The sequence below is a fragment of the Coloeus monedula genome (genome assembly GCF_965178545.1).
Source record: "Coloeus monedula genome assembly, chromosome: 7".
Taxonomy (NCBI): domain Eukaryota; kingdom Metazoa; phylum Chordata; class Aves; order Passeriformes; family Corvidae; genus Coloeus; species Coloeus monedula.
In genome coordinates this window covers 19,395,171-19,420,836 of record NC_138787.1, presented here as the reverse complement: position 1 = coordinate 19,420,836, position 25,666 = coordinate 19,395,171, and the positions used below count along the sequence as shown (strand labels likewise).

At 43.7% G+C, this 25,666-nt stretch overlaps 1 protein-coding gene across 1 annotated transcript; it reads left to right on the top strand.

Moving 5' to 3' along the window:
• Positions 1-1,452: 1,452 nt before the first annotated feature.
• LOC309575018 (mitogen-activated protein kinase kinase kinase 20-like) lies at positions 1,453-24,180 on the top strand. The gene is made up of 9 exons (XM_082285146.1): positions 1,453-1,486; positions 2,372-2,402; positions 2,524-2,663; positions 3,833-3,895; positions 4,891-4,983; positions 16,001-16,117; positions 17,639-17,713; positions 18,752-18,902; positions 23,226-24,180. The coding sequence occupies exons 2-9, from the start codon at positions 2,381-2,383 to the stop codon at positions 23,903-23,905; spliced, it is 1,341 nt and encodes a 446-aa protein (XP_082141272.1). The 5' UTR covers positions 1,453-1,486; positions 2,372-2,380; the 3' UTR covers positions 23,906-24,180.
• Positions 24,181-25,666: the final 1,486 nt, after the last annotated feature.

Below are 25,666 nucleotides of genomic sequence, written 5' to 3'. Positions count from 1 at the left end.
TCACTGTGTAAAACGCTGGTGTTCCAAGAGGTTCCTTATTGTCTGCTGGTTTAAGTCACTTTTTTGTATTACTCACTGTGTGACATTTCTCCTTTATTCTCCCATTAAAAAAAAAAAAAAAGAAATAATACAGAACTATTCTGCCACTGGCTATATTTAAACATGAAGAAAGATGAAAAAACCCACTGTACATCTAAAAATGCATTATCAGACCTCTGCAGTAAATTTTTCAGTTGTACAAATTACTGTACCAGGCTCCTGCTGCAGCACCAGCCAGTTTGACTAGAAGTACCTACAAAAGGCACAGCTCATGGCCTCCTGAGGGTGTTCACGATTGCCACTTGCCCTTCCTTGTACTTAAGTGTTGCTCCCAGCAGTACTTTTGCCTCACAGCATTCTGCCCAGGCTGCAGGTTGCTGTTAGGGTGCAGCTGGAGGACATGCTTGGCTTGTGGGTGGGGGCTGGGGAACCTGGGGGTGGCAGAGCTCTCCGGAGCAGGTGGCAAAGCCATGGGGGCTCGTGGGTAACCGAGCTGAGTCTCTCATAAATTACCGTTATCTACATCAAAAGAGTTTGCAACTACATCATGATATGAAGCTTCTGGGAGACACTGACTGTCCAAACTGTCCAAATACAGATCTACAACAATTAATCTTAACCCTTTAAGCTGGATAAAATGTGAAGAAGGTGAAGCTTGGGATACCATATACCTGAATGAGTAAAATGGCAATCACTATCACAGTGACATCTTCTCCTCTATCAGTTTTCAGATCATCCCAGAATTTTGTTTAATGCAGTGGTTTCCTAGTGCTTCAAGAGCTAAGACCATCTTGCATCCAACAAAATGTAGGAGGAGGCTGGGAAGTGCTGCACTCCCCCAGCCTTAGGGGAGCAGTTACAAAGCATTGGCAGAAACCAAGAGAGACTTGTCTGTACATGGACAGGAAGACAATCTGCAGTGGCCAGACTCCAAATTCTGTTTTTGCTGCTGTCCAGTGAAATTTTCCGTTCCTTTTGCAGAAAATGTCCATCATTTGGGAGGGAGTCATAACCCCAGCATTATTTTCATTGCAGAAATCAAGTGGTACCAAAGCCATAGCAAAAGCCTTCCTGTAGTGTCAGAACCAAGAGGAGAGGCAGCTAGAGTCCCTTGCCATCAGATGGTTTACTCTTGCTTCCTGAGTTGTTTTTGTTGGAGATCTGCTGGTAGTTTTACCTGCAGAGAGTGATAGGATTGATTTAACACTGCCAACATGCTGTTGGAGCCAGCCCATGATCACTGTGAATCCAATGGTTTAGTACATCAGTACAAGTCACAGCCTAAGTCCTGCGCTTTGCAGGGAAAAAGGAACAGAATAGTATCGGCCACCAGAGTAAAATTTGGGTGGAGGGGAGAAAAATGGTCAGATGGTTTTCTTTTCAATTCGTATCTCTCACACAGTTGCTGCCCTCCTTTGATATTTGTGCATGGACCGAAGATGATGTGGTGAGTATTTTGTGTTAATGTGGCCAGGCTTGTGCTGCTGGAGCTCTCTAACAAATTACAGTGGGTGTGGTGGGAGGGAGGGCTGGATCAGAACATCTAGGGTGAGATGCTGTTTGTTTGGTGAAACTTGTGTCCCAGAAAGGCCTGGAAATGACCAGGAGTAAATTAAGAATTTGAGTTACCTTCCTGAAACAGCCACATTCTCCAGTGTCCAGAAAACAGTGGGAGCTGGGAACTGACAGGAACCAGGAGGGCATTCCTGAGTCCTCCTTTAACGAATGTGGAAGTGCCCAAAGACCTGACCCTGGACAGGTTTTATCCCACTGTGTGCCACCTGGATGGCAATTAACTGAAAAAAGTTTGGGGCTATTTAGGGGGTGTGGAACCTCTTTTTCATATAAAATAATGGCATTGAGTGCTTTTTACCTTTTTATTCAGCTAAAAGGCTAAACAAGACACATCAGTGCTTTATCTCTGGCATAGTGATGTGTTTCAATGTCCTATCAAGCACTCTCTTTGTGTGTTGTGCATCATGGGGTTGTTTGGCTGACATTTACCAAAGGACTGTCTGGAAAGCCAGTGCAAAAGCTATAAAAGCCTTGGCTCCTTCACTTCAGTCCTTGTAGCACGTGACATTTCTCAGCTTCCGCTTCAGTCATTTCAGTTCTTCATGACAATAAACTGAGAAAGGTGGCTGCAAAATGGAAGGCAGGTTAGAAAAGCTAAATAGAAGTAATCACTTGCATTGGTGAATCTTGAGTCATCCCAAAGTGAGAAATGTTTTTAAATTTTATTTTAAAAACGATGATTACTTGTGAACTACAAATAACTGTAATACAAGATTGTGATAATTTGAACTTCAAGATTGATTCCTCTTTTTTGCAGTTTTTCTGGATGCAACAACTTACTAGAAAAGGTAAAAGCTATTCATGTGTACTTTCATATTTATATTTATGAACTAATATACATTTATTCATTCCCCCCCCCCCCCCAGTAAAGTGCTGTGTGGATTTTTGAATAACCTCTTTTATCTTAAGGCGATACTTCTGGTGAAATGAGTGTCTATGCTAGCTTGTTTAAGGAACATCATATCACTGGGAAGCAATTGCTTCTTCTAGAAGAAGAGGATCTAAAGGACATGGGAATTGTTTCCAGAGGACACATCATCCATTTAAAGGTATTATCAGCATATATTGAATGTTGCACTAGGTTATAGTGTGACTATTAGAGTCTCTGGGGTTTCAGTAGTATTAGCAACAAAAAACGTTACAAAGCTAAAAAGAGAACATATTTGATATCTAAAATAAATGGAGTTCTAGCTTCATATGGATCTCAAAGCAACCTGAGCATTTTATGAGGCATGAAAATGTGCTCTGGTCTTTATACTCCTCTAAAGTTCTTGGTTTTCTGGTGAGCTGGATGGCAGTTCTGCTACAGATTCACCTAGGAGAGCCATTCTCCTAGCAGAAAAGCTTGGGAATCTTCAGAGAGAGCTCTCTTTAGCTGAAGGAGAAACAGATACAAAAACAGTTATTTGAACTGAAATATCAACTTCTCAACTTCCAGATCTCATTTATAGTGTAAAGCATATTTAGACTAACAAAACTCAGTTGGAGAACTCTAAAGCTGATTGACAGCCAGGTTTCTTTACTCTTAGAACTTTGCTTTAAAACAGTGTTTTAAATATCTAATGTTTGTGATGGGTTAAGAAAATTACGGTCTGGAAAATGTGATCATGACAGCAGCAATGGTACTAGTGCTGTAGCCACAGGAGAGAGTTCCGTTTTCTGGCAGTCAGCTTTGGAAAAGGGATTTTCTAAAAGCAGCATCTATAATTTTGTTGGGTCTCAATCATTTTAGATCACAATTTGCTAGTAAAGAGACACTTGTATTGTAATTGCTAGTCCTGCAAATTTAGCTTCGTAAGTCACACAGATTTATTCCCCTTTTGCTCATCAGCCGTTTTTTCCATGCCCACACACCATTACTGATATATTTAATTTACATTTCCTACAGGGAAAATTATTGAAACTTAATAAAGTCAATAATGTCCAGAATGAAAGATCTCAGCTTCCTGGGTTGATTTGAGCATAAATAAAAACAACAAAAACAAGCTCCTGAACATCTCTTTTTCTGATTAAGCAGATCTGATTCTGAATGTAAATCGGGCCCAATCTACCACAACAGTTTACTGGACAGGGCTGTATTTTAAACTCTTCACACATGCCCTAATGTATCCACAGTGGAAAATAGAGGGCACATGGAGTTGTGCTGTTTTTTGTGCTGGTATTTGCAGGATGAGATTCTAAATAACTGCCATCTGGTTTTGTTGATTTTTTTTTCTAGACTGCTATCGAGAAGTTAACTCATGACTACCTAAATCTGTTTCATTTTCCGCCATTAATTAAGGCAAGTCTCATTGTTGATATAAGACATACTTCTCGTGCTGGTATGAATATTTCACTGTTCTCATGTCTCAACTTGCCCCCATTCAGGGGAGGACAAGGCTGTAGTTCCTACAGAGGGTTGGAACAAATGCAGAGAGTCAACAGCAGCAATGGGTCACATCAGAACAAGTAATAGGATAATAAAAGTTGTTTTCAAGGCGGTTCTAAGATTTTATCATGGAGCTGGTGGAATTAAATTAAAAGACAACTGGTCGTGATTAGTTTGCTGTCATTAATCAGAAACTACTTTGAAGAGCCATCCCTCCAAACTGCTGCCACCAGCTGGTTACCACTGAAGAACAGCAGACTCCTGGCCCAGAATAATCCCATGATTCCTCAGTTTGCTAATGTTATAGGAGAGAAGGATGATTTAGTGTCTAGTCACCCTTACGTTAATCAACTGGTTTTCTGATATCAGTAATAAGACCCATGCAAAAGGGAGAGAGTGTTTGGGAACCTTGGTGTTGCTAGATCAAATATTTGCCTGATTTAGTTCAGTGAACTAATCAAGGAATTCTAGACCCCAAATCCTGAAGTAGCTTTTTTAGTCATAATTTATTGCACAGCTATAGAGTGAAATCCACTTAAAGCGAATTTGCATATAGCAAAACTCTGTTCCCTGGAGGGGAAAATGAAAGTCAGAGCATTGCCGCCTTGCCGTGCCAGCTGCAATTCCAAGGGCAGAGGCTGCCACAATGCTCACAGGGACACTGCACTGTGCCAGAGCAGCTCAGCCAGGAGCAGAAACTGTGCAGCATCTCCCAGTTGCCATCCACCACCCACCCTAAACCCATGCAGAAGCCTTTGCCCCTCTTGGGGTGTGATGTCTCCTTTCTGCTGCCTGTCAGACTTGTAGCATCTGAAAGGCAAATCCTTTCTGCCACCAAAGGGTGTGCTCCTGTCTCCCAGTGGGTTGTGGTAGATGTAAATTCTCACCTTTGCCTTTTTTTTTGGCAGGATTCTGCAGGTGGAGCTGAAGAAAGCATAGAGAAAGTAGTGAATCTTGAACTTGTCTTTGGTTATCACTTGAAGCCAGGAAACGGTCCAAAGGTAAGCTGGGAGTGCTAGATCAGGTGGTTTGATTAAGAGTCCCTACTCAGAGGGCCCAGTATCTTCTGGACACAAAAGATAAATTGGCATGAGAATCCTCTTATTTTGGAGAGTGCCAACTGAATGTCAAGGTGGCAAATGGGGCTGCGTCAGTGATGAGGAACCATGCCCCAGAACAGGCAAGGAAGGAAAGAGTGGCACAGAAAGTTTTGGCTGGAAGCTTTTGTTTTCTTGTGAACAATTCTTTAAATTGTATTTTTTGTAATTTGGGATTTCATTTTATTCCTTTTATCCCAATGGGTGTAAAATAATAACCTGTTTATTAAAAACAGTTGAGCCGTGGCATATGCCTGATGTTGGTGGGCAGATTTCCTTTTGTCTCAGCAGAAAGGAGATACTGTTTTATGCAACCAAGAGGAGTTTGGAAAATACATGGTATGCATGGCTGCTGGCTGGGCAGGATGGGACTGGTCCTGGTGGTGACTGTGTGCCCTCATGTTACTGGGGAAAGAGGGAGGGGTAGTTGCAGCACATTGCACAAAACTGCTGCACTTCAGCTGGTAAAAGGCAATTGCCAGCGTGCCACATCCTAATCAAACCTCAGCTCCGAGCCGAGCTGGTTCAAGGATCTCTCATTACACCCTGTGTAACAGGAGCATTGATGACTCCAGATGTTCCAGCAAAGGATTTCTACCACATTGTTTTTCTCAAGAGTGAGGTTTGTCCCGTGCTTTTTGTTTTCTTTGTCCAGCTTGCCATGGACTCTGAGTTCAAGGGTTTTAGAATTAATCATCTATGTGGAAATGGTGTGCAAAGCATTTCTGAGCTAGAGTCAGGGGTTGTGACAGCAGGATTTGTTTCCTTTTGTATTTGATAAATCTGCATTGTGTGTCCACCCTAAACTTGTGGGAGGCTGACTTTCATCTTGTGTTATCTGGCTGCTTTGCTTTCAGGGCATATTGTTTGCAGAAGTCTCTTGATTTCTGTACTTGGTGGTGCTTGCAGAGAAAGCATTTAGGTTTGAACTTAGTAGGAACTTGTACTCATACTGAAATAATTTTATCAATTTGAAAAAGCTTTTTGTCAGGAGATTTTCTTTTTTAGTTTGTTTCTTTTATCCTGAGTACTTCTTTCCTATAAAAATCTTCTTTATCACTATGTGAATTACTTAGACTGTTACAGTGTTCTTGAATGCATGTTGCTTATGCAGCTGTACAGCAGCTTTTTTGTAGGTGTGCATTTTTCTCTCCCATGTGCAACTAACTCTTCAAGGAACTAAAAGTCCATGAAATAGCTCATATCTCCCTTCCATTTCCAATATAGGCTGTGAGCCATAGTGCAGGGTGGTGGGCAATCACCCCCAGGAAAGAGCAAAAGAAGGAGCAAATAGACCTCTGCACACTGTAGAGAAATTCATGTTGTACTAACACCTCTAAAGTTTGAAGATAAGTAGATGTTTTAGCCATGACAGCAAAATGTGCAAATGAGACTGTATGCAGAGTCTATGGGACAGAAGCTGAGTTGTTAAGAGAGGGCAGAGTTAGTTCAATGGGCCTGTGTAGTATTGACATAACCTCTGCAGGCTTCTGACAACGTTTTTTATTTGGTCCTGCCTTCCCTGTGAGCTCCTAATTGCTTCTGTCTGCTCTGTGTGCTGTTGGGCCCTTTTCTAAGGAAGCCATTCCATCCCAAGCTGTGGTTGCATGCCAGGCATGCCTTCCTTGTCAGCTGCCCTGCTGCAGCACCCCATGTGCTTCGTGATGCCGTTCCAGGGAATGCACAGTTTGTCCCCTGAATATGTCTGGGCTGGAAACATCTGTCTGAGATCTGCACGTTAACTTGTACCTGCCTTTAAAGATGTTGCAGAAGAGTCAGTTTGAAAAAGTGGACTGGAAGAAGTAGATTGTCTGAGCTTTTGGGAAGGATGCTAGGGCCAACATGGGCAAGTAATTTGCATTAAATGTAACACTAACAAAGACTGGTGTTGCACATACTGTATAGGAAATTTGGCTAGCTTGCTTCTTTGAAAACCCGTGGATACAATCTTGTAGCTCCCCTAGAGGCCGCTTTGAGCCAGCTACTATTGCCATCCAGATTTGTTCCAAAACGAACTGGGAATAGGGCAAAAACCAGGATCGAAAGGTTTAAACTTCTTTTATTGTCCCATTTTTGCAAAAGAGTGGTGCCTGCTCCTGTAAAACTGGGTCAGCAGAAGCACTTGGGATCATACTTTCCACCATCTTTATAGCTAAAAAGCTGGCCTACATCTGTTTAAAAATAAATTTCTCAAAGGAACTTTACCCTAATCAGTCCCTATAACCAGCTGCCTAGCTAAGAAGCATTTCTCCTGTTCTAATCATGTGTAAAAAGAAGCAATAAGCTCAAATCTGGGTTACACATTGAGGGTGTGTGTTTCCTGGGTGATGTGTTGGCTGCTAGACTTGTGTACAGCAAGGGAGGTTGTTAGGCTCAGCTGGGAGGGCTCTGTAAGGAGAACAGGTCATGCTGGGAGATTTTACACCAGGTTGGCTCTGTGCTGGTCTTCTGGGTCAAGTTCCCTTTAGTTATTGTGGTGCATCTTCTAGTTGCACCTGGAAGCAAGCCCATCCATGTCATTGGAGGTGGCTCTGCCCAAGCATGGGACAGGATGGACACACAGGACAAAAGCCTCCTGGTCCAAACTAAAGCTCTGGAGTGGGCACAGCCGTGGAGAGCATCATGACCGGAAAAAAGAGAAGTACCACTGGATATAAAAGTGCTGGAGAAGCTGGTCCAGGACCCAGAAACCATTTCAGGGGTGCAGGTTGATTCAGATGTGTTTGGCTGGTAAGAGCACAGCACCATCTGTGTGTGAAGATGGTTCCTCAGGGCACAGGTGTCCTCTCCCGGGCACTGTGCCGTGCCCCATCAGCACAGCCAGCACACCTTCCTTCGTCAGCAGGCAGAAACTTAAGGGCCTTAGGAATGGCAGTGCCTTTTAGCAAGGACCCTCCTGGATATGCTTCAGGCCAGCATTTGAATGTTCAGCCTTTTCTGTATGCTGAATGAAACACTGACTTCCCAGTAAACAGCTTTACCAGCCCCATATTTTTTATCTAATTTAAACTGCATCTTGTAGTGGGATTATGTTGGTTTCCACCAGCTGACAGATGCAGTCATTTCATTACAGTTTCCTTCCCTTTTTAGCTGCATCTTTGGAGGCAATAAAAGCTCCGTTGACCTTTGTGCTCTCTGAATGCATCAGGAGTGAGCACCGCAAAGCTAACCTGGTTTTTAGAGGTTTCTTTTCCAACTCTTGTAGTTCAAGTTATGTGGTTACTTCCATTCACTGCCTTTTCATGACCTTTCTGTACACAATTCCCAATGAGCTGAAAGGTGATAGATTTAGACTTTTTTTCCCCACAAATTAAAAAAAAAAAGCAGGGGACCACCAATTAACTCCAAGATGGAGAGTAAAACAACAAATCCTGGCAGTTGTGGCTTGAGCTGATTTGCAGGACTGCAGGGGGAATTTTCAATGGCTTTCTCATCCTAGATGGCTCATTAAAATTTCCCAATCAGGGAAAGGTGCCTGAGCTATGTCAGCTCCACACTGATGAATCACCAAACCCCTTGAGAAGGACGCCTTACAGTCCTTTTGCCTTCTATTGATGCATTCTTTAGTTTTGGTCCTCAAAGGGGCAGATTTCACTATGCCATTGAATGTTTTCCTTTTTTACCAATAGTGGCACAATTTGACCTATATCCAAACACAAAGCCTTGAAGTTGGCTCACCATTTTGCCTTATTTCCCCCAGTTGTCTCTCTCTCCATTTGACAAGGTAAGGAGCAGAGCCTCTTCAAAACCATCTGCTAACTGTGTGAACTATTTTCTAGCCTCGACTATCTGAACTGAGATATATTTTAATGCTATTATTTAAACGTATAGTGCAAAAGGTAATATACGATTAAGGCTACTTTAAAGTGACATTATGACCAACTCTTCATGTGGAGAGGCTTAGGCTGGCAAAATGCAGGCACTACATGAAAAAACAGCACTGAAGTAGTTGTAACTGGATTGCGGTTTCACAAGTGCTTGAGACCATTTCTGCTGTTTGTTCCTCTCCACCCTCCCGCTATATCAGTGCTTACAAGTCCTTTCTTTAGTTTCTTAAAAATAAAGCAAGAGCCAAGGTATAAAATTTTAAATTTCAGTTTTACAGTTTTTCAGTCGTTTATAGTCTCCATGCTCTGTAGGTATTTTAACCCTCTTCAGTAAGTATAGCTGGAAGAGGAATTGGTTTTTTCTGATCCTTCCTTTGCAAAATAATCACAGGTGCCTTGACTTTCTAACATGGGGTTATTTATCCTTGTCTCAAAACCTCATCTTCCAAATCCTCTCTCTTTAACTCCATCTCAAAGCACAATGCTTTCACTACTAAAGACTAATAGTTAATGCAAGAATCAGAGTAGCTGTGTTTGTGTGCTATTTTCATAGATTTGCTCCTATTCTATTTTGTGAAGGGACACAAAAAATAACCTAAGCTGTAAAATAAAACCACAGCCACATTAAAATATTGCCACCACCATTAAGAACAGAATAACATAGTCTGCCAAGAAGGTGGATCAGTGCAGGTGATCTGAACTCTTGATATTTTCTTCCAAAGACTCTTTTCAGGACCATGTATTGTTTTTGCATGAGGTGGAACTGGTATAACTCCATCATCTCCACTGGGACTGCTCCAGCTGTAGCATCCATGTGTAACTGAGGTCAAAGTCAAGCTAAGACCTTTAAAAATGCTTGTGTAGGCAGTGCTAGACCAGGGATTCCCATTAGAAATTATTCCATAGCCCTGAAGAGACATACAGACTTTTCAGCTAGGTATTTTGCTCACTTGACTTTCTAGACTTTTTAATCTAAAGATTTATTTTTATACCTTGGCCACTGAATTAACTTGCTGTCTTCCACATGATATCTCTCTTGTACAGCCTTGGTCACAGATATGTCTGCAGGAGCACAGACAGGTTCCCAGTGATCTGTAGCCTTGGCATGTGCCATCCAGACAAAAGCCTGGAAGAGGAGCCTTTGTTCCCAGCATATGCAGGACATGTCCTGTGGCCCTGCCATGCCTTTCCTGAGCTCCTGTGCACCCTTGTTCCTAGAGCCAATGTCTTGCAGAGCTGCAAGCCCCAGAGTGTGAGCAGTCACCTCCATGTGCTGCAGTGGGGGTGTGGTGTCCACACAGCTCCAGCACACTGTCCACAGGAAATGCCACTGGGGGACAGTACAGGAGGGCACCCATGCAGGCCTCAGGGAAGGGATTCGTTTTTCATGCTTCCACCTTGATCCTGCTGTTGCAAGCAGGCTGCTCATGTAGATGGTGCCTGCGACTGCAACACCCCCGTTTGCTTCTGATCACATGGCAAGGGCAGCTTTTGGTAAATGCTGGAGTGTCACTGAGCTCTTGCCTTGCCTGCTGCAAGCCCCTGTTCCCGGGGCACACACAGCAGTGCCTGGTATTTACCATTATGGGCCACTCTGTTGTGCACAGAGCTCCACCGCGCTGGATGTTGAAGAAGGGCGCTGTCAGGGGACAGATATTTTTGGTACTGCTGGTTGGGCTGCGTAGGTGTTACAGGGCCTCGCGCTTCTCCAGGCAAAGCTGCAGCCATTCAGTGCCTGTTGCCTTGCAGAGGAGTACGGGCTCTGGCTCGGAGGAGGCACCCAGGCAACTGATAACATAAATATATCTTCTGCTTGCTTTGTTTCTGTACATTTTAAGACCATCTCTCTCGCAAGGCCTCCCCTCCGCCCCTCTTTTTTTCTGCCTGCACAGCTGAAACAAAACCGGCGGTGGAGCCACCTTCTCTTGCTGGAGCCTGGCTGGCAGCAGCCTGCCCTGACCTGAGACACCAGCCATTGTTAAGGGTATAACACATTTACATATTTTGCAATAAAACATCAGTTATTTGCATTACTGTGTCAAGTTTTATTTGATTCTTTCACCTAAAAATGACTCATTTTCCTTTCTTGTATTTTAAAAACCAACTACTCTAAGCTTGTTTGAGAATAATCAAAAATTGCCCATTTAGCTAGAAGTCATTTTCTTTTCAAAAGGCAAATGTTATTTAATCTTTCAGCTGTTCATTGTGCCATCATAAATACTTTCTTTTCAGCACAGTTGTGGGGACTGAAATGAGCCCACTAATTGCCTCCCATTTCGACTGACATGTGGTGGTTTAGTGGAAAGAGAACACAGCGGGGAGAAGGAAATAGGAGGCTGAGAAAATGAGAGCTAATTATTTTCACTGCCTCATGTCAGGCTCTGTGTCAGCCTTGTTTTTACAAACTGGAAGGTTTAGCACTAAATAAAACAAACTGGCGTCATGTTTTTATATACTGGCAGTGTCATGGAAGCAGCTGCACATCTCAAAGACAATATAATGCCTGCATTCGCATGGACACCATCTGACAGCCACTGTGAGCCACTGCTAATGAGGATATCACAGTGGTGCCAAGTGAAAGGTGCTGAATTATGTATGATTCTTCATCAGTGCAGCAATAGTCCTGTACATCATTATGAGACATTGTTTTGCTGAAGAGATTAAAACATTCTTAGTTCCAGACCCTGCAACCTATACATGCTACAAGAGGTTATTAATGGAATTTTTAGGGAGAGTTTCTTGTGGATTTCTTTTTGGTTAAAAATATCTCATGGGACAAAGCTGTGGTGGGTCATGACACTATATATATAAAGAAGAGAAGCAAATTAACCATAATTGTGTTATCTTCCCTTAAATCCAGTATAATAAAATATAGTGTAGCAGGGTGATACATAATGATAAATAACCCAAGTGCTGTCACTAGATGTTCAACTCTAATGCCTTTAAAACAGCAGGTTTCAGCAGCCGAGATAGATAATAGCTAAGAATGTAAAGGAGCTTCTGGAGACCTAAATCATCAACATGCTACTACTTTTAGTATCAGCATGGCCAACATTTTTTTCATATTTGTTTCATCTTGCACTACATCTTACTTTTCTTCTAATATCCAGTTATCTGCTACAATGCCATTTCGATTTTTATTTCAATCTTTAAAAAACCAAAAAAGTTTATTGCAACCAGTGATTTTAAAATTAATCCTTGATTTAGGCCCCCTTGAAAAATGGAGTGCCTCCCTAGCAAAGGTTTTAAGCTGTTGTTGCAGGATGTGTGTTTGCTGTTTAGAGCCTGTGCCTGATCTTTTTCATTTTCCTTTCAGGTTTTTTTTGCAGACATAAGCGCATATGGGGTTAAAGGAGTATTGTCACCACAGTAAGCTGGAGACTTAATTTTTAAAGTGTTCTTACTTTCTGTTTCAAAGCTAAGGAGAAGCAGCTCAAATACATGTGTGATTTGCTTTTCTTTCCTACAATAATTTTCAGAGGTTGTTCATTTATTGGCTTTGTCCAAGTGTTATTCAGAAATGTTTTCACACAGAGTTTTGCAGGTTGTGCCTTTCAGTTCTGAAACAAGATAAATTTTTAAAACAAAAAGCTGGAATTTTTTATTTAGATCAAAATCAAGCAGGTAGATATTGGGAGGTATTTTAATGCTTGAATAAGATGTCCCAGGAAGTCCCTTTGAAGGACTTGTGTAAGCATATCTATCAACCAGACACTTTGAACAAGCCATTTCCAAATTATTTTCCCACATACGCCTGGCACTAAAAGTAGTTTTGATCTTAGAAGTCTTATGGCTACAATTCATCAAAGAATTGAAATTCGTATGCTTGGTTTTTCTAGTCAAATTTTTGCTTAAATGGGTGAGCATCTCCTATTACAAGAACCTGAAACTCCACTGGAAGATGGGGAAATATGTCCCTTTCTGCAGCACACAAATCTTGCATTATTGAACAAAATGGTTACTAGGTTTGTAAGACAAGTAGCCACCTACTTATCTTAGACATTTGCTAAGTGCCTTGATTCTAAAGTCACCTACCTCCTTCCTTTTCTCCTTCCTTTTCTCCTTCCTTTTCTCCTTCCTTTTCTCCTTCCTTTTCTCCTTCCTTCCTTCCTTCCGAATTCCTTCCTTCCTTCCTTCCTTCCTTCCTTCCTTCCTTCCTTCCTTCCTTCCTTCCTTCCTTCCTTCCTTCCTTCCTTCCTTCCTTCCTTCCTTCCTTCCTTCCTTCCTTCCTTCCTTCCTTCCTTCCTTCCGAATTCCTTCCGAATTCCTTCCTTCCTTCCGAATTCCTTCCTTCCTTCCTTCCTTCCAAATTCCTTCCTTCCGAATTCCTTCCGAATTCCTTCCGAATTCCTTCCTTCCTTCCTTCCTTCCTATATTTTCATTTTTTCTCCTAATGTCCCCTTCCCTTTCTTTCCTCTTACTCTCCTTCTCTCTCTCTCATTCTCTCTTTCTCCTTTCCAGTAATGATTTTCTAATAACACAGAATGAAAACCTTTCCAAATAAAATGAGACATGAATTTTTGAGGGAACAGAGTGGGTATCCTAGTATGGTACCTTGTCCTCTTGCTATCGGCACAGTGTTGCTGGAAGGGCTCCAAGGAGGACCAAAGGTTTGGGGACTGGATTTGAGGGACAGGAGAGTTTCTCTGAAGATGCAGTTCAGAGCTGAGGAAGGCAGTGTTTGTGCAGGCCTCAGGTATCCACCCACCCCTGTGTGGGGCAATCTGATCTGTGACCACATGGAGAGGGATCCTGCCTGTGTGGCAGATCTCGCAAGGGGATAGGCAGCGGCAGTGCCCACCCCCTGTCAGGCCTTGGATGCTTGTCAGACTTTTCTCTAGAAGTGGTAGGTTGATTTATTTTGTTTATTAAAATGAGATCATATTTGTCATATCTAGTCTGCAGGGAAATGTGAGTCAACAGCACGAAGTCCTGAGTCAGGAGGGCTTGGGAGCCCTGGCACAAGGTGCAGCTCTAGCTCTCAGGTGCTTGGCACTGGTGCTATTCAGAGATGGCAGATGTGCTGAACTAACTGGAGGATAGTACTTTATGTCAATATTTTTTTCTTTTCTTGGCTCAGGTATTTTCATAAAACTTAGAAATGTCATCAAGCATCTTGTCTCTAACCTCAGGTTTGATTGGCAGAAGCATGAATGTCCTGCAAAAAAGTCTGGCAGCAAGAACGTTGTGGGCAAGGAGAGGAGCACAGTTCGAGAGATGAGGAGGAGTCAGAGACAACTTGCTTTGCTGTTGCTGTTTCAAAGCACGTGGCCTGCTCAGCCAATGTCAGGGCCAGTGCACAGTGCTGAACTGCCTGGGACAGGACAGGCATTACCCTGGGTCAGCTCACAAATGCAAAAAGCAGGACAGAAAAGAGACATGCAAAGAGATACAGTCCGTGATTAGGAAATGTAGGCACAGCGTGACTCTGGCACCTGATCAGGTTGCACAGGAAGCCAGTAGCAGAACTGGGAATTGAACTTGGTGCCTCTGAGTCTTGGCTGGTGCCCTGACCACTGAACTGCAGTTCCCATCACTCAAACTCACACCAGGGTAGTGCGAAAACCAACTCACACACCCTCTCTGCTTGTAAAATGTGGAAGCCTTCAATGGGGACAGATGGACACACAGGGCCAAATGCTGTCATAAACATAATTTCTTGTTGCAGTTCAGAAATGATTATATTTCAGTTTACTTTTATCTTGGAATTACCAATTCAATGCATGATGGAAAGCTTTGAGCCTTCTGAGGGCTGAGCTCCTACATTACATTTATGAGAGATACACGTGCAGACACCAGCAGAAATCACCTGTGTGAACGGATGCTTTTTAGGCTGCTGGACGTTTGTCTGTGCAGATAGCTCCTTACACAAGCCTGCAGCCCGAAGTGTCCATCTGTGTCCCCACTGAAAGTTTTTGCATTTTCTGAGCAAAACCAAGGTGAAGACTGCCTCCTGCATGCACTGAGCCCACACCTGCCTTACGGGTGGCCTGTGGCAGACACAGACCCTACTGAACCCCTGGCATGTCTGGAGGAGCTCCTGTCTCCGTGAAGGGAAGATTCCCTCCTTCCTGTATGAAGATAGAGACACTGCTTCACTGTAGCCCTGTGGTCCCTCAGGGGACTGATTTTTGAAGGAGCTCAGTGCACTGCACAGTACCTCATCCCCAAAGCACCTGCTGGGCAGACCAGCAAATGTTGTCTGGTTTGCACCATGGACAAGCAGTCTCTGGTCCCCAGTGGGAGCCTCCCTGGCCACAGACACGAACCCCAGCTCCAGCACTCAGTCTGTGTGGGATGTCCTGCAGGATGCTGCCAGCTGTCACTTTCTGCAGGCTCACACCTGTGCAAAGTGTGGGATGTTGGTCCCCTGTTCAGCTCAGGGAATTAAGGATACCTTTTATTGCTTTGGTTTATTAGACTCACTGTGATTATTTTCTAAGCTGACCTTGTTTATAATTAATAGTGCAATTGGAGGCAAACGCAAGCTGAGGATGCTCAGTGCCTCGCTGGGCTCTCAGTATCTAAAATAACTGAGCTGTAAGAACAAGCTCATCCTTTTGCCCATTATTTGAGTGATTGTCTTGAAGATGTTGCACAGACTCTGGTCATTTATTCTGGGGTTCACCAAGACGATATCCTTGGGGCTGGCTGCCAGCACTGGCTGTGACCCCAAGTGATGGCTCCCACCACTGCCCTGTCCCCCACTGCCCCAGGGTGGGTGTGCAGAGCTCCCAAGCCACGTGCTGCAACAGGCTGTCTGTCTGAATGAGGCCATTCAGGGACACCACACCTTGGAAGACATCAGACCTGTCAGCGTGGCTGCTGCCTCACAGGTTGAGCTAAGAGAAGAGGGAACAAGAAGACTGAGGGTTTTCCATTATCAACACTGTACTGCAAACATGCATATCCTAAAACATGTATATGTTCCTTAACTTTCTTGCTGCGTTGTTTTTTCCCTTCATATATTGAGGATTAGATTTCAGGTTGCTTCGGCTTTCAGTTTTGTTTCATTTTGGGTTTTGTTGTTGGGGGTTTTTTTTCCTATTTGTATTCTAACAATCCAGCATTCTTTTTTTTTTTATTATTCATAGGATTGTAAATGGAAAATGTACATGGAGATGGACGGGGATGAAATTGCAATAACCTACATAAAAGATGTGACATTCAACACTAACCTACCTGATGTAGAGATTTTAAAGATGACGAAGGTATTTACAGTCTTAAAGCTTTCACAAATTCACAGATCTCAAACAAAGACATAAAATACCACAGCAGTCGACTTTTGTGCTTGCAGAAGCTCAATCTCTTGACAGCTTTTAAATAAAATGCACATTTTAAATAGAATTGTATCATAATAGGAGTTAGGTATTTTGGTTTTCCTTTAAGCTGACAATAATGTTAACAATAGACAAATAAGAGAAGGAACTAATTTATATTTTCTTGTTTTAATTCCATGTTGTATCCTCTGAATTTATTACCCCTTTTGAAGAAAAGAATGTTCAAAAAATTGCTTGATTTTTCAAGAGAAGAAACCAATTTAAATGTTCCAGAAACTTCATGTAATTTGTCGGGGGCGTTTTGTTGGCTTTTTTCTTTTTTTTTTTTTTCTTCTTTTTGGCACTGTTTTAGAAATTTTACCTGGTTCTAAAACTCTCTCTTTCATGCAACAGTGGATTGCAAAGACTGAAACCCATTGCAGAAAGTACAGCACTGAACATCTGCAATTCATTGTCACTGGGCATTTTACCCTGTTTCAGAACCTGCCTGTAAATATTTACCAGTAAGCATTTAGACTGCTTTTTCCTAAGGAACAGAAGTTTTGTTAACACAGAGGGCATTTTGTTAGCTATTATTTTAATTGTTTGTTTTTATTAATATGCTCCCCTTGATAATAGCTAACAAAATAAAGTTCTAAGTGAAAAAATATACAGCTTGATTGCCAATTAGAATGCTGCTCTAATGTGCACTGGTAAAAACACCCAAATTCTTGAGTGCTTTTAGCTGTGAGTTTTTGGGGCAAAATTGGTGGGGAAGCCTTTAGTTATTTTTTCTGAAGGAAAAAAATGAAAAAGCAGATTGTAAACAGTAAAAATTTTAAGGAAAATATGAATAGGTATATTTGCCAAAGAAGATTCTAATATTTAATTCATGCTAATACTATTTTTATAATTATTGATTTCTGTAACAACACTTGTGGGGTTTTTTTGGTTATTATTATTATTACTGTTGCTATTACTATATTAGTTTTCTGTCTAATTTTAATCTTGGACATTTCAATTTTTCCTTTAAAAAAGCTGTGAAATTAAATAAACTAACAGCTACATACAGTACCATTACCTTTTCACATACTTCAACCTTTTTATATTTGTCAAGGAATATCTTTGAGAATCTATAGATATTTGTTCATGTTTTCTTCTGTAGATCTAGCAGGAAAAAAAGTGTACATGCGTGAAATTGAAAAAGGTTTATGCCCCCACAAAAAAATTCCATGTTGTCTCATCTGCTGTGTGTTATGTATGGAAATCTCTTCTCAGTTTCCTTTTGTAAACAGGGAAGTAAATATTTCAAAAACATATCGCTTTGTCTCATAAAATGTTAAGATTAGTATTGATGTTAACAATATAGGAATGAATGAAAAGAGGCAAATGCTGTAAATACCTTTTGGGTGATTTAGAAACAAGTGGGGCAGTGAAGAGCACCTTATAAAACTCCCACCATGTTTTTTCCAGCCACCGTTTGTAATGGAGAAATGGATTGTGGGCATAGAAGAACACCAGTCTGTAGAATGTGTTGTTACATATGAGGTAAGATCTAAGAAACAAATAAAATAGTTGATCCAAGATAAAACCTACACAGGAGATGTGGAAATAACATCCTCTGGCTTTGTTATATCCTGTAATCAAGTCTCAGCAGCCTGTAATTAATTGTAAAATATAAAGTCCAGAGCAAAAGCTGAATGAAGTTTACAGAGACAATGGCCTCAGACTGCGGCCTGGGATGGCTCTTGTTCTCAAGGATGAAAGCTCCTTTTGGTTGAAGTGTAATGGTCAGTGATGTTTGCATTATTTAAAGAAGCTGGTTTTTATCTTTTCAATGATGTGCTAATTAGGAGAGCAGAGAAGCAACAGGAGAAGATAGAAAATGAGAAATCCAGAATAAGATAAGATAAAATAAAATCCCGAATACAATTTGATGTGATAGAAATTAGCTTTGTAAAAAGAGTTTGCAGTTACTTACAAAAGTGATTTTAAGTATTTTATAAAGACTTACTGTGTGTCAGAAGAAGGTTAGTAAATGAGATTGCAGCTCTGTCCTGAACAAGGATTCAGGCAGTGATGGAGAGATGGGGAAATCCTGGGCCTTGCTTGTCTCAGAAGTGCTGAAGCAGTTTTTTTCAGGCTGAAGTTTCTCACAGGATTCATAGGTCCTTAACAGCAGTCTGAAGAGCTTGATACTCCAGGAAAATTTTGTTGGGGGTCCCTCTGCAAAAGGACCTGCTTAGTCCTACCTCTTTTAGCAGAAAGCAGTGCACAGTTGATGCTCACATTAATAGAACTAGTAAAATGTATTTTTGTGTTTCTAGAGGAAGGCCTTCAGATCTTTCCTCCACAGCATACAAGAATTGATGCAGTTATTCACTACCACATTTTTAGCATAATCACAAGTACCAGCCAAAATTATCTAGAGTCTAAAAATATTTGAGAACTAGCTAAGTGGTTTTGCAAGACAGACTCTATATTGAAAGCACTGCTGCCACCCAGGCACTAGTGGAAGTCCCCTCATAGGGGAGCTTAGTGTGTTGTGTGTTGTTACATCCTCACACTCGTGTCCTTCCTGAGCAGAGTGATGTTAGAGCTCCCAAAAGCACGAGGCACATCCAAGCTATCTGCTGGAGCAAGATGAAAGCACAGGACGAGGTTGAGGCAGTACAGCTCATGATACAGACCTCACACCCCAACTCGGAGGGGAATTCACGGAGCAGATCCGACTCAGGTGAGTCAACACATATGAACTTTATTGCTGACATAGGCAGGGTGTATATGGGGAGAACAGCAAAAAGTCAATGCACATCAACTGCCCCACTCAGCTTGGTGTCACCTGCAGGCATGCTGAGGGTGCCCTCGACCCCTCTGTATGTCAGTGATGAATATAATAAATAACACTGGTCCCAATATGAACCCCTGAGGGACATCACTTGTCACTGATGTATACCAGGACTCTGAGCCATTGACCTCTGCATGCAACCATTCAACCAATTCCTTATCCACCTAAGAGTCTACTCAGCAAATCCATCTCTGTCCAATTGAGAGAGAAGGATGTTGGGGGTGATCATGTCAAAGGCTTTACAGAAATCCAGATAAATGACATCTGTAGCTCTTCCCTTGTCCACTGACAGGAATCATTTTGAGATCAGGAAGCATTTTGCTTCTCCAGTCCTCATCCTGCTATCCATTGACTTGATAGGAGTGGGAAGAGAGGCTGCCATTGAAGATTGAGGCAAAGCCTTCTCCCCATCTGTTGTCACCAGTTTTCCAGTGCTGTTTATCAGGGGGATACAGCTTCTTTGATCTTCTTATTTTGTTAACATAGCTGTAGAAACCCTTCTTGTTATTCTTTGCATCCCTTGCCAGGTTCAGTTCCAGCATTGTTTTGGCCTTCCTCAATACATCCCTATACAACCAAACTTCTGGTCTATACTTTTCCCAGGTTGCCTGTCCTTGTTTCCACTTGCTGTGCTTTCGCTTCTTTCCCTTGACTTTGACCAGCAGTTCTCTACTCAGACACACCAGTCTCTTGCCTTCATTGCCCAATTTCTTGCTCCTGGAGAGCTCTTGCACTCTATGGAAGACTTCCTTAAAGATCTGCTAGCTCTGTTCCACTCCCTTGTCCCCAGGAGAGTCTATTGACTATGTCCTTGAGGAGCTGGAAGTCTGTTTTTCTAAAGTTTGTGAGCCTAACTTTACCTGACCCATGTCCCTCAGAACTGCAAACTCTACCAATGATCATTGCAGCCCAGGCTGCCTCCAGTCTTGATGTCCCTGAGTAACTTGCTTACATTGGTGGCCGTCAGATCCATTTTTCCCTCTGGTAGGGCTGTCTGTTACCTGTCTCTGAAGGATAAGGGGAATGACCTGTATGCTCCTATAGGAAGCAGGCTGGAAGCAGTCCATGGTGATAAGCTCAAACTCAACTAGAGTGCTTCGGCCAGCTCTTCCCTCCCACCCTTAGCCACCCAGCACACAGCTTTGCATGGATGGGCTTGGATAAAGGGCACCTCCTGTTAGAGATGTGTTGGTGCAGATTGCTCTTGCTCTGGCCAGTGCTCTTGCAGGGGGACACACACACTGAGGCTGTAGCCTCAGAAGCTGCATGTGGGGTGCCAAAAAGTCCCCTGTGGATGATAGGCTGTTTTGACAGGTACCATACTGCCAGCCTGGCAGACACAAGTGCTCCTGACATCCTGCTCTTCTGTGAGGAATTGTGGAAATCTTCCCACTGCATTCTTCTTCCACAGCTCAGCTTGCCCATTTGAGCCAGCCCTAGCTCATCATTATCTGACTTCTGGAATGGTGTTTGTTATGGGTTCTGGGGCTTGATTTGTTCAGTGAGATACATTTAATAATGCAGTGGGCTTTACAATTTCCACTTTTCCAGTTTTCATTTCCTAATTAATGTATGCTGCTGACAGATTCACACTTGGCTCAGTTGACTCTAGCACAGTTCTGCCTTTAAGATGTGCTGTTGTTTTTGTAAAAGCGTTTGGTAGCCAAGCTGTTTTTCTCAGAAGTGTTTGGGTTGGGACACCTGAGGGGCAGTACAGGAGCTGGAACAAGATGCCAGTGAGCAGAAGAAGAACTTCTCAATTTTGTACACTACTGGCAACTGTAGAAGAATGGCCTTGTGAAGCCAGAGGTGCTGGACTTGGACTACAGACGCATCTAAAATGGGTGTGCTTATTACTAAGCAATTGTGATCCATTTGCAACACAATTACGTCTTGTAATGCTAATGGCACCTAGAGTGTGTCCTAGAAGACACATCTTTACTGCAGATAGCTTTGCAGATAGAGGTTACCCTGGTTTTGGGGTGATGAACCCTGCAGCCATACCAAAGTGTGGTGTGTATCTTCACAGGTTGGCTTGGCCGCTGTAAGGCGAAATGGTTGCTTTTTTTTCAGTGAGTGGTGGGAGAGCTTGTCTGTCCCTTTGGCACACTGGAGGAGTTACATGGAGGCACTAATGTATTGTCAGCAGCCGATTGAATAGGCACAGTTCAGAGCAGGTGGGTTACCAGCCAGCACGAAAGCTGTGCCTCAGCTCTAGCAAACCTTCTGGCCTGTCTTCTTTACCAGACCACCTATCCCAGGTTTAAAAGACCACCAAATCCAAGCACAGAGGTAAGGATAATACCTGTCTAATAGGCTAAAATAACCGGCAGTGAAGGTACTACCTCTGTGGGCTACCACACAGAGCACTTAACTCAGTGTACAGAGTTGGTGGCTCAGTGACCATGTGAGGGAGAAGCCCTCCAACCCATTAGAGGCAGCCCCACAGGGCACACTGGGAGATCCTTGCCTGGGCAGCTGGATCCTGGGCTGGCAACTGCTGTTGGCTGTAAGGAGCAAGGACTGAACAGTCTGAAGGGAGCCCCTTGCTCAGGGAGATCAGCACTGGTCCCATGGGGCCTGTGATGGCCACCTGAGTGTTGGTAACAGATGAAAACCCAAACTCGAGTCCTGAGCCTGCTGTTTCCAGGTTTATGAGGTCTGTGATTTACATCCACATCCTTGGTAGGAGGGCACGGGGGAACGACAGAGGCGATAGTGTCTATCAAGTACACTTTGGCATGCATGTTTCTTTTGAAACCATGACTTTCAAGGAGGTTAAGAAGCAGAGGAGACAATTCCCATCTGTCTTTCTCTGAAAGAAGGTTCACCTCTAAGTGCAGGTGGACCTATCTGCTGTGTCGGTGTCACACACACCACGACAGGAAAGACAGTTTCCTTTTGACATACTTGACAATAAGTTGAAGTGATTTAAATCTCTTTGGATTCAAACAAAGTCTGGGGAAAAGAGGAGTGGAAGAGATCATCCATTACATTTTAACAGGAGCAATCCTAATGAGGACAGAGCCGCTATCCAGCTCCCACAAAACTCCCCATGGCCAGTGAAGTGTTCCAGCAAGAGGCAGCAAGGGTTATGCTTTCCTGTTGGAATGATATTAGCAATCTTTAACGACAAATCATTCAAATCTCTCTAGAACAAAATTATTTTACCTGCTCCCCATGGATCTTTGGCCAGAGCTGTGGCCTCAGATAAGAGGAATTCCTGTTCTCTGCTCTACCCACGAAGTAGCAAACCAGGCAGCCCTTGCAGTTCAAATGGAAAATTTACAGCTATTGTATTTGCTAAAGGCTTTCATGGAAACCGCAGGACTGACTTTCAAAACCACTTCAGTCTGATCTCTGAAAGCTACAACTTTTGTTACGACCCCAGGGCTGTGACAGTAGATGTAGAGGGAACTGTAATACCCTGAGTTGCTCACAGTTAAGCACTGTCTGAGCCAGGCTGGCTGAAGCCTGATGCCTCACTGGCTTTTCCACATACAGAGCGGGTTTTCTGCATGAAGCTGGATGCCAAGTGGATTGAATTCTGAATTTGTAGTAGCAGCAACAACTGAAGTAGCTCTGGTTTTTGTGGTGTATAGTAGTTTGAAAAGAAATTGGAGCCAGAGGAGGTGAACGTGGCTGCCACAGCTGGGATTTGCACTGGCTCTGCACCGCTTCCTCTCTGTGCTGGGCTGCGAACAGCACGACTGTGCTGGATGGGAGAGATGCAGCTGGAAGGCAATGTTGCAGCAGTACTGGTACCTTGGGGTGATGTCTGTGCCTGCTCTGGAGGTCTCCAGGTTCTTCTGTAATGAAAGCTGTGGAGAAATCTGCTGAGGTTGCTAAGAGCATCATAGGGCATGTTTAAAACCAGGTTGGGTTCAAAAGCCCAGGAGGCACCTGGGAGTGGGAACCCACCTGAAGAGCCAAGTCGATGGCTCAGTAACTGTATTCTGGTCTAAGCTCCATAATCTGCAGTGGCATCAAAAATATCTGTATCACTTGCTATTTTAAAAGCCCAACATTATGTTCAACCATAACACTGAACATACTCAAACCTAGGACTATTTGCTGCAAGGCTAGGAGGGGAAGGGTGGTTTGAGGTTCTTCCGAGAGAAACGCTGGTACCTAACCTCACACCTTCGGTAAACCTGAGAGCTGTTTTCCATCGATTACAGAAAGCTGACTCTGTTTCCATTTCCCTGCCAGGCACTGACAGTCAGTGGATGCAGACACTGCGCATGCACCAGATAGCAAAAGCCATTTCTCTCCAGCACGGCCACCCCCACAGCCCGACCACAGTCACCCATTACCTGCCCTACCTTCGCAGCCAGGACTCCTACGCTGCTGCCGTCAGGAGGACACGTGCTCCGGTCAGTCACCAGCTCACATCCATCAGCCACTCGAGGAATTCCTCTCCCCTGTCACACAGTTTGATGAGAAACCTTTCAAATCTGCACTTGAACTCAAAAGGTAGCAGCGCCTCCAGCACAGCCTCTGACACCCCTTCGGAGAGGGACAGGTCTGCGGGCACAGGCAGAAACGCCTCGCACAGCGCTACCTCCCGCAGCTCCTCGGACGGGCGGCGCAGCGGGACCAGCTCGCCAGTGCCCCCTCGGCACGCGGGGAGACCCAGCAGGACTTCTTTGCCAGCGGCCCCCCCGGCCTCCCAGCACCGCAGGTACCCCCGCACCCCTCCGCAGCCCACGGCCATCCCTGGCATGCCCCCACAGGGTGACAGCGAGCCCAGGAGGGGCGAAGGGCAGAGCAGAGCCAGCGAGGGCGGATGGATAAAGGTGCAGCACACAAGGAAACCCCACAGGCAGGCCTCCGGCAAGCCGGGAAAGGACAGAGCCAGGGGGAGCTGGCGGGGCCGGAGGATGTTCTGAGAGGAATTTGGCCCTTTATTTAACTGAACGTTCAACCCAGAGAAGATATGCCTGCTCCTATTAAATTTGCTGCACCAAAGCCGGTACCCGTCTGGCTGTGGCCTGGCAGTGGACAGGGGGAGCTGCCACCTCTCCTCCTGTCACTGTCAGCACCAAGGGATTTTATTTGATTTTCTCCCCTCTGTTTGGCTGCTTGTGTACTCAGCTGACTGGATATCCACTCATTTGCTTAATATTTCAAAAATAAAATCCGTAAGGCACAGCCAGGTGCCACAATGAAAGGCTCTCCGTTTCATCCTTAGGAGAGTTGTGCTGTTACCTCTCTCCTCACCTCACTTTGCCTCTAGATGCTGAGTCCAGCTCTGAGCAGGGTCTCCTCGCCCCTTGTCTATTATGCTTCTGCCAGGGCTTTAGGAAGAGGTAGTATTTTTATCAGACCAGCATAATCTGAAAAAAAGGGACACAGGGACATTTTTCTTCAGGTCCACTTTAATAGCTTCACTTCTCCACTTTCAGCTTGCCATCCCTTCTCAGGAATTTCTTACTTTGTTCCTTATTAAAAGCCGCAACATTAGCTACCCAACACCACTGAGCACACTCTGTCACATACACAGTTGTCTTAATCAGAAGGAGAATCAAAAACTATGCTTTATTCTTTTGGTGAAAAAAAATTAAAATAGAGTGAGAAGAAGGCATTGCCTTTTATCATAGTTACAACTAACCCCACTGAGGTCTATGATAATATTTATCCCTGTGCAGCTGGTATTTTTTAATTGAATTTTTAAATGGCCAGACTGTGTCGCTTTTGTCTTTCAGTCTTCAGGTAGTAAAGACAAGGTCAGCAAAGTTTCTGATTAATGTGGTCTTTAGCTCTGCTGAGAACAAAGACACAGCTTAGACTCAGTTGGCGTCAGAAAGTTTCTTCGTGGCCTTTTCACTCCAAGTTGATTTCACACAATTAAAAAGGAAAAAAAAAATTTGGGGTTTCACAAGATGCAAGAGAAGAAAAAAGGAAGAAAGAGATAAAGGAAGCTGAACCCAAAGCAATGCATGGTACACTCTGAAAGCCAAGGAACTGTGAATTAGAGATGCCTTTGAACAGGGTGCTGCACACCATCCATCCCAGATGGTACTCGCTGGCACACCATTGTGAGCAATGCTGGCAGAGCTGCTGGCATGTCACCTGCTCAGGGTGAGGGGGCATCACCATAGCCCTGTCACTGGATGTTCTAAATTCCCTGCTCCACACAAAGGCCACTCCTGTGGGCACATGCAACTCTCCTTCCTCTGATTGCCACCAGCCCCAGTGAGGGCTGTGCCCTGGGGTGAGTTTCCAATACCTACCAGAACTGGGACTCACATTTCATGAATTCAAGACAGGGTCCACCAAAACCAATGGAGCAAGACACAAATGACACCAGGTGTCAGGAATTGCATCTCTGTCACTGAAGTGCCTTTACCTCTGACAACAGTTAAGAGCAGAAAAAAATAGAAGCTTTACCTTGAAGTGAATTCAGCTGCATGTGATGCCCTGCGGTAACAACATTTGCCATTTTCTTGTTGCTTCAAACTGGCTAAAAGCTAGTTAGTAACCCAGCTTCTGGCCCTGGTTTACTGAGCCTGACAACTAATTTGGGTGACATGAACAATCTAGTACTGGATGTTTCTCTGTCACAACTTAGGAGGGGACTGGGATTTTGTAAAGGTTGGGGATCCTCCCCGACATTTCTTGCCATGACCAAAATGGGTTGGAGGATACCA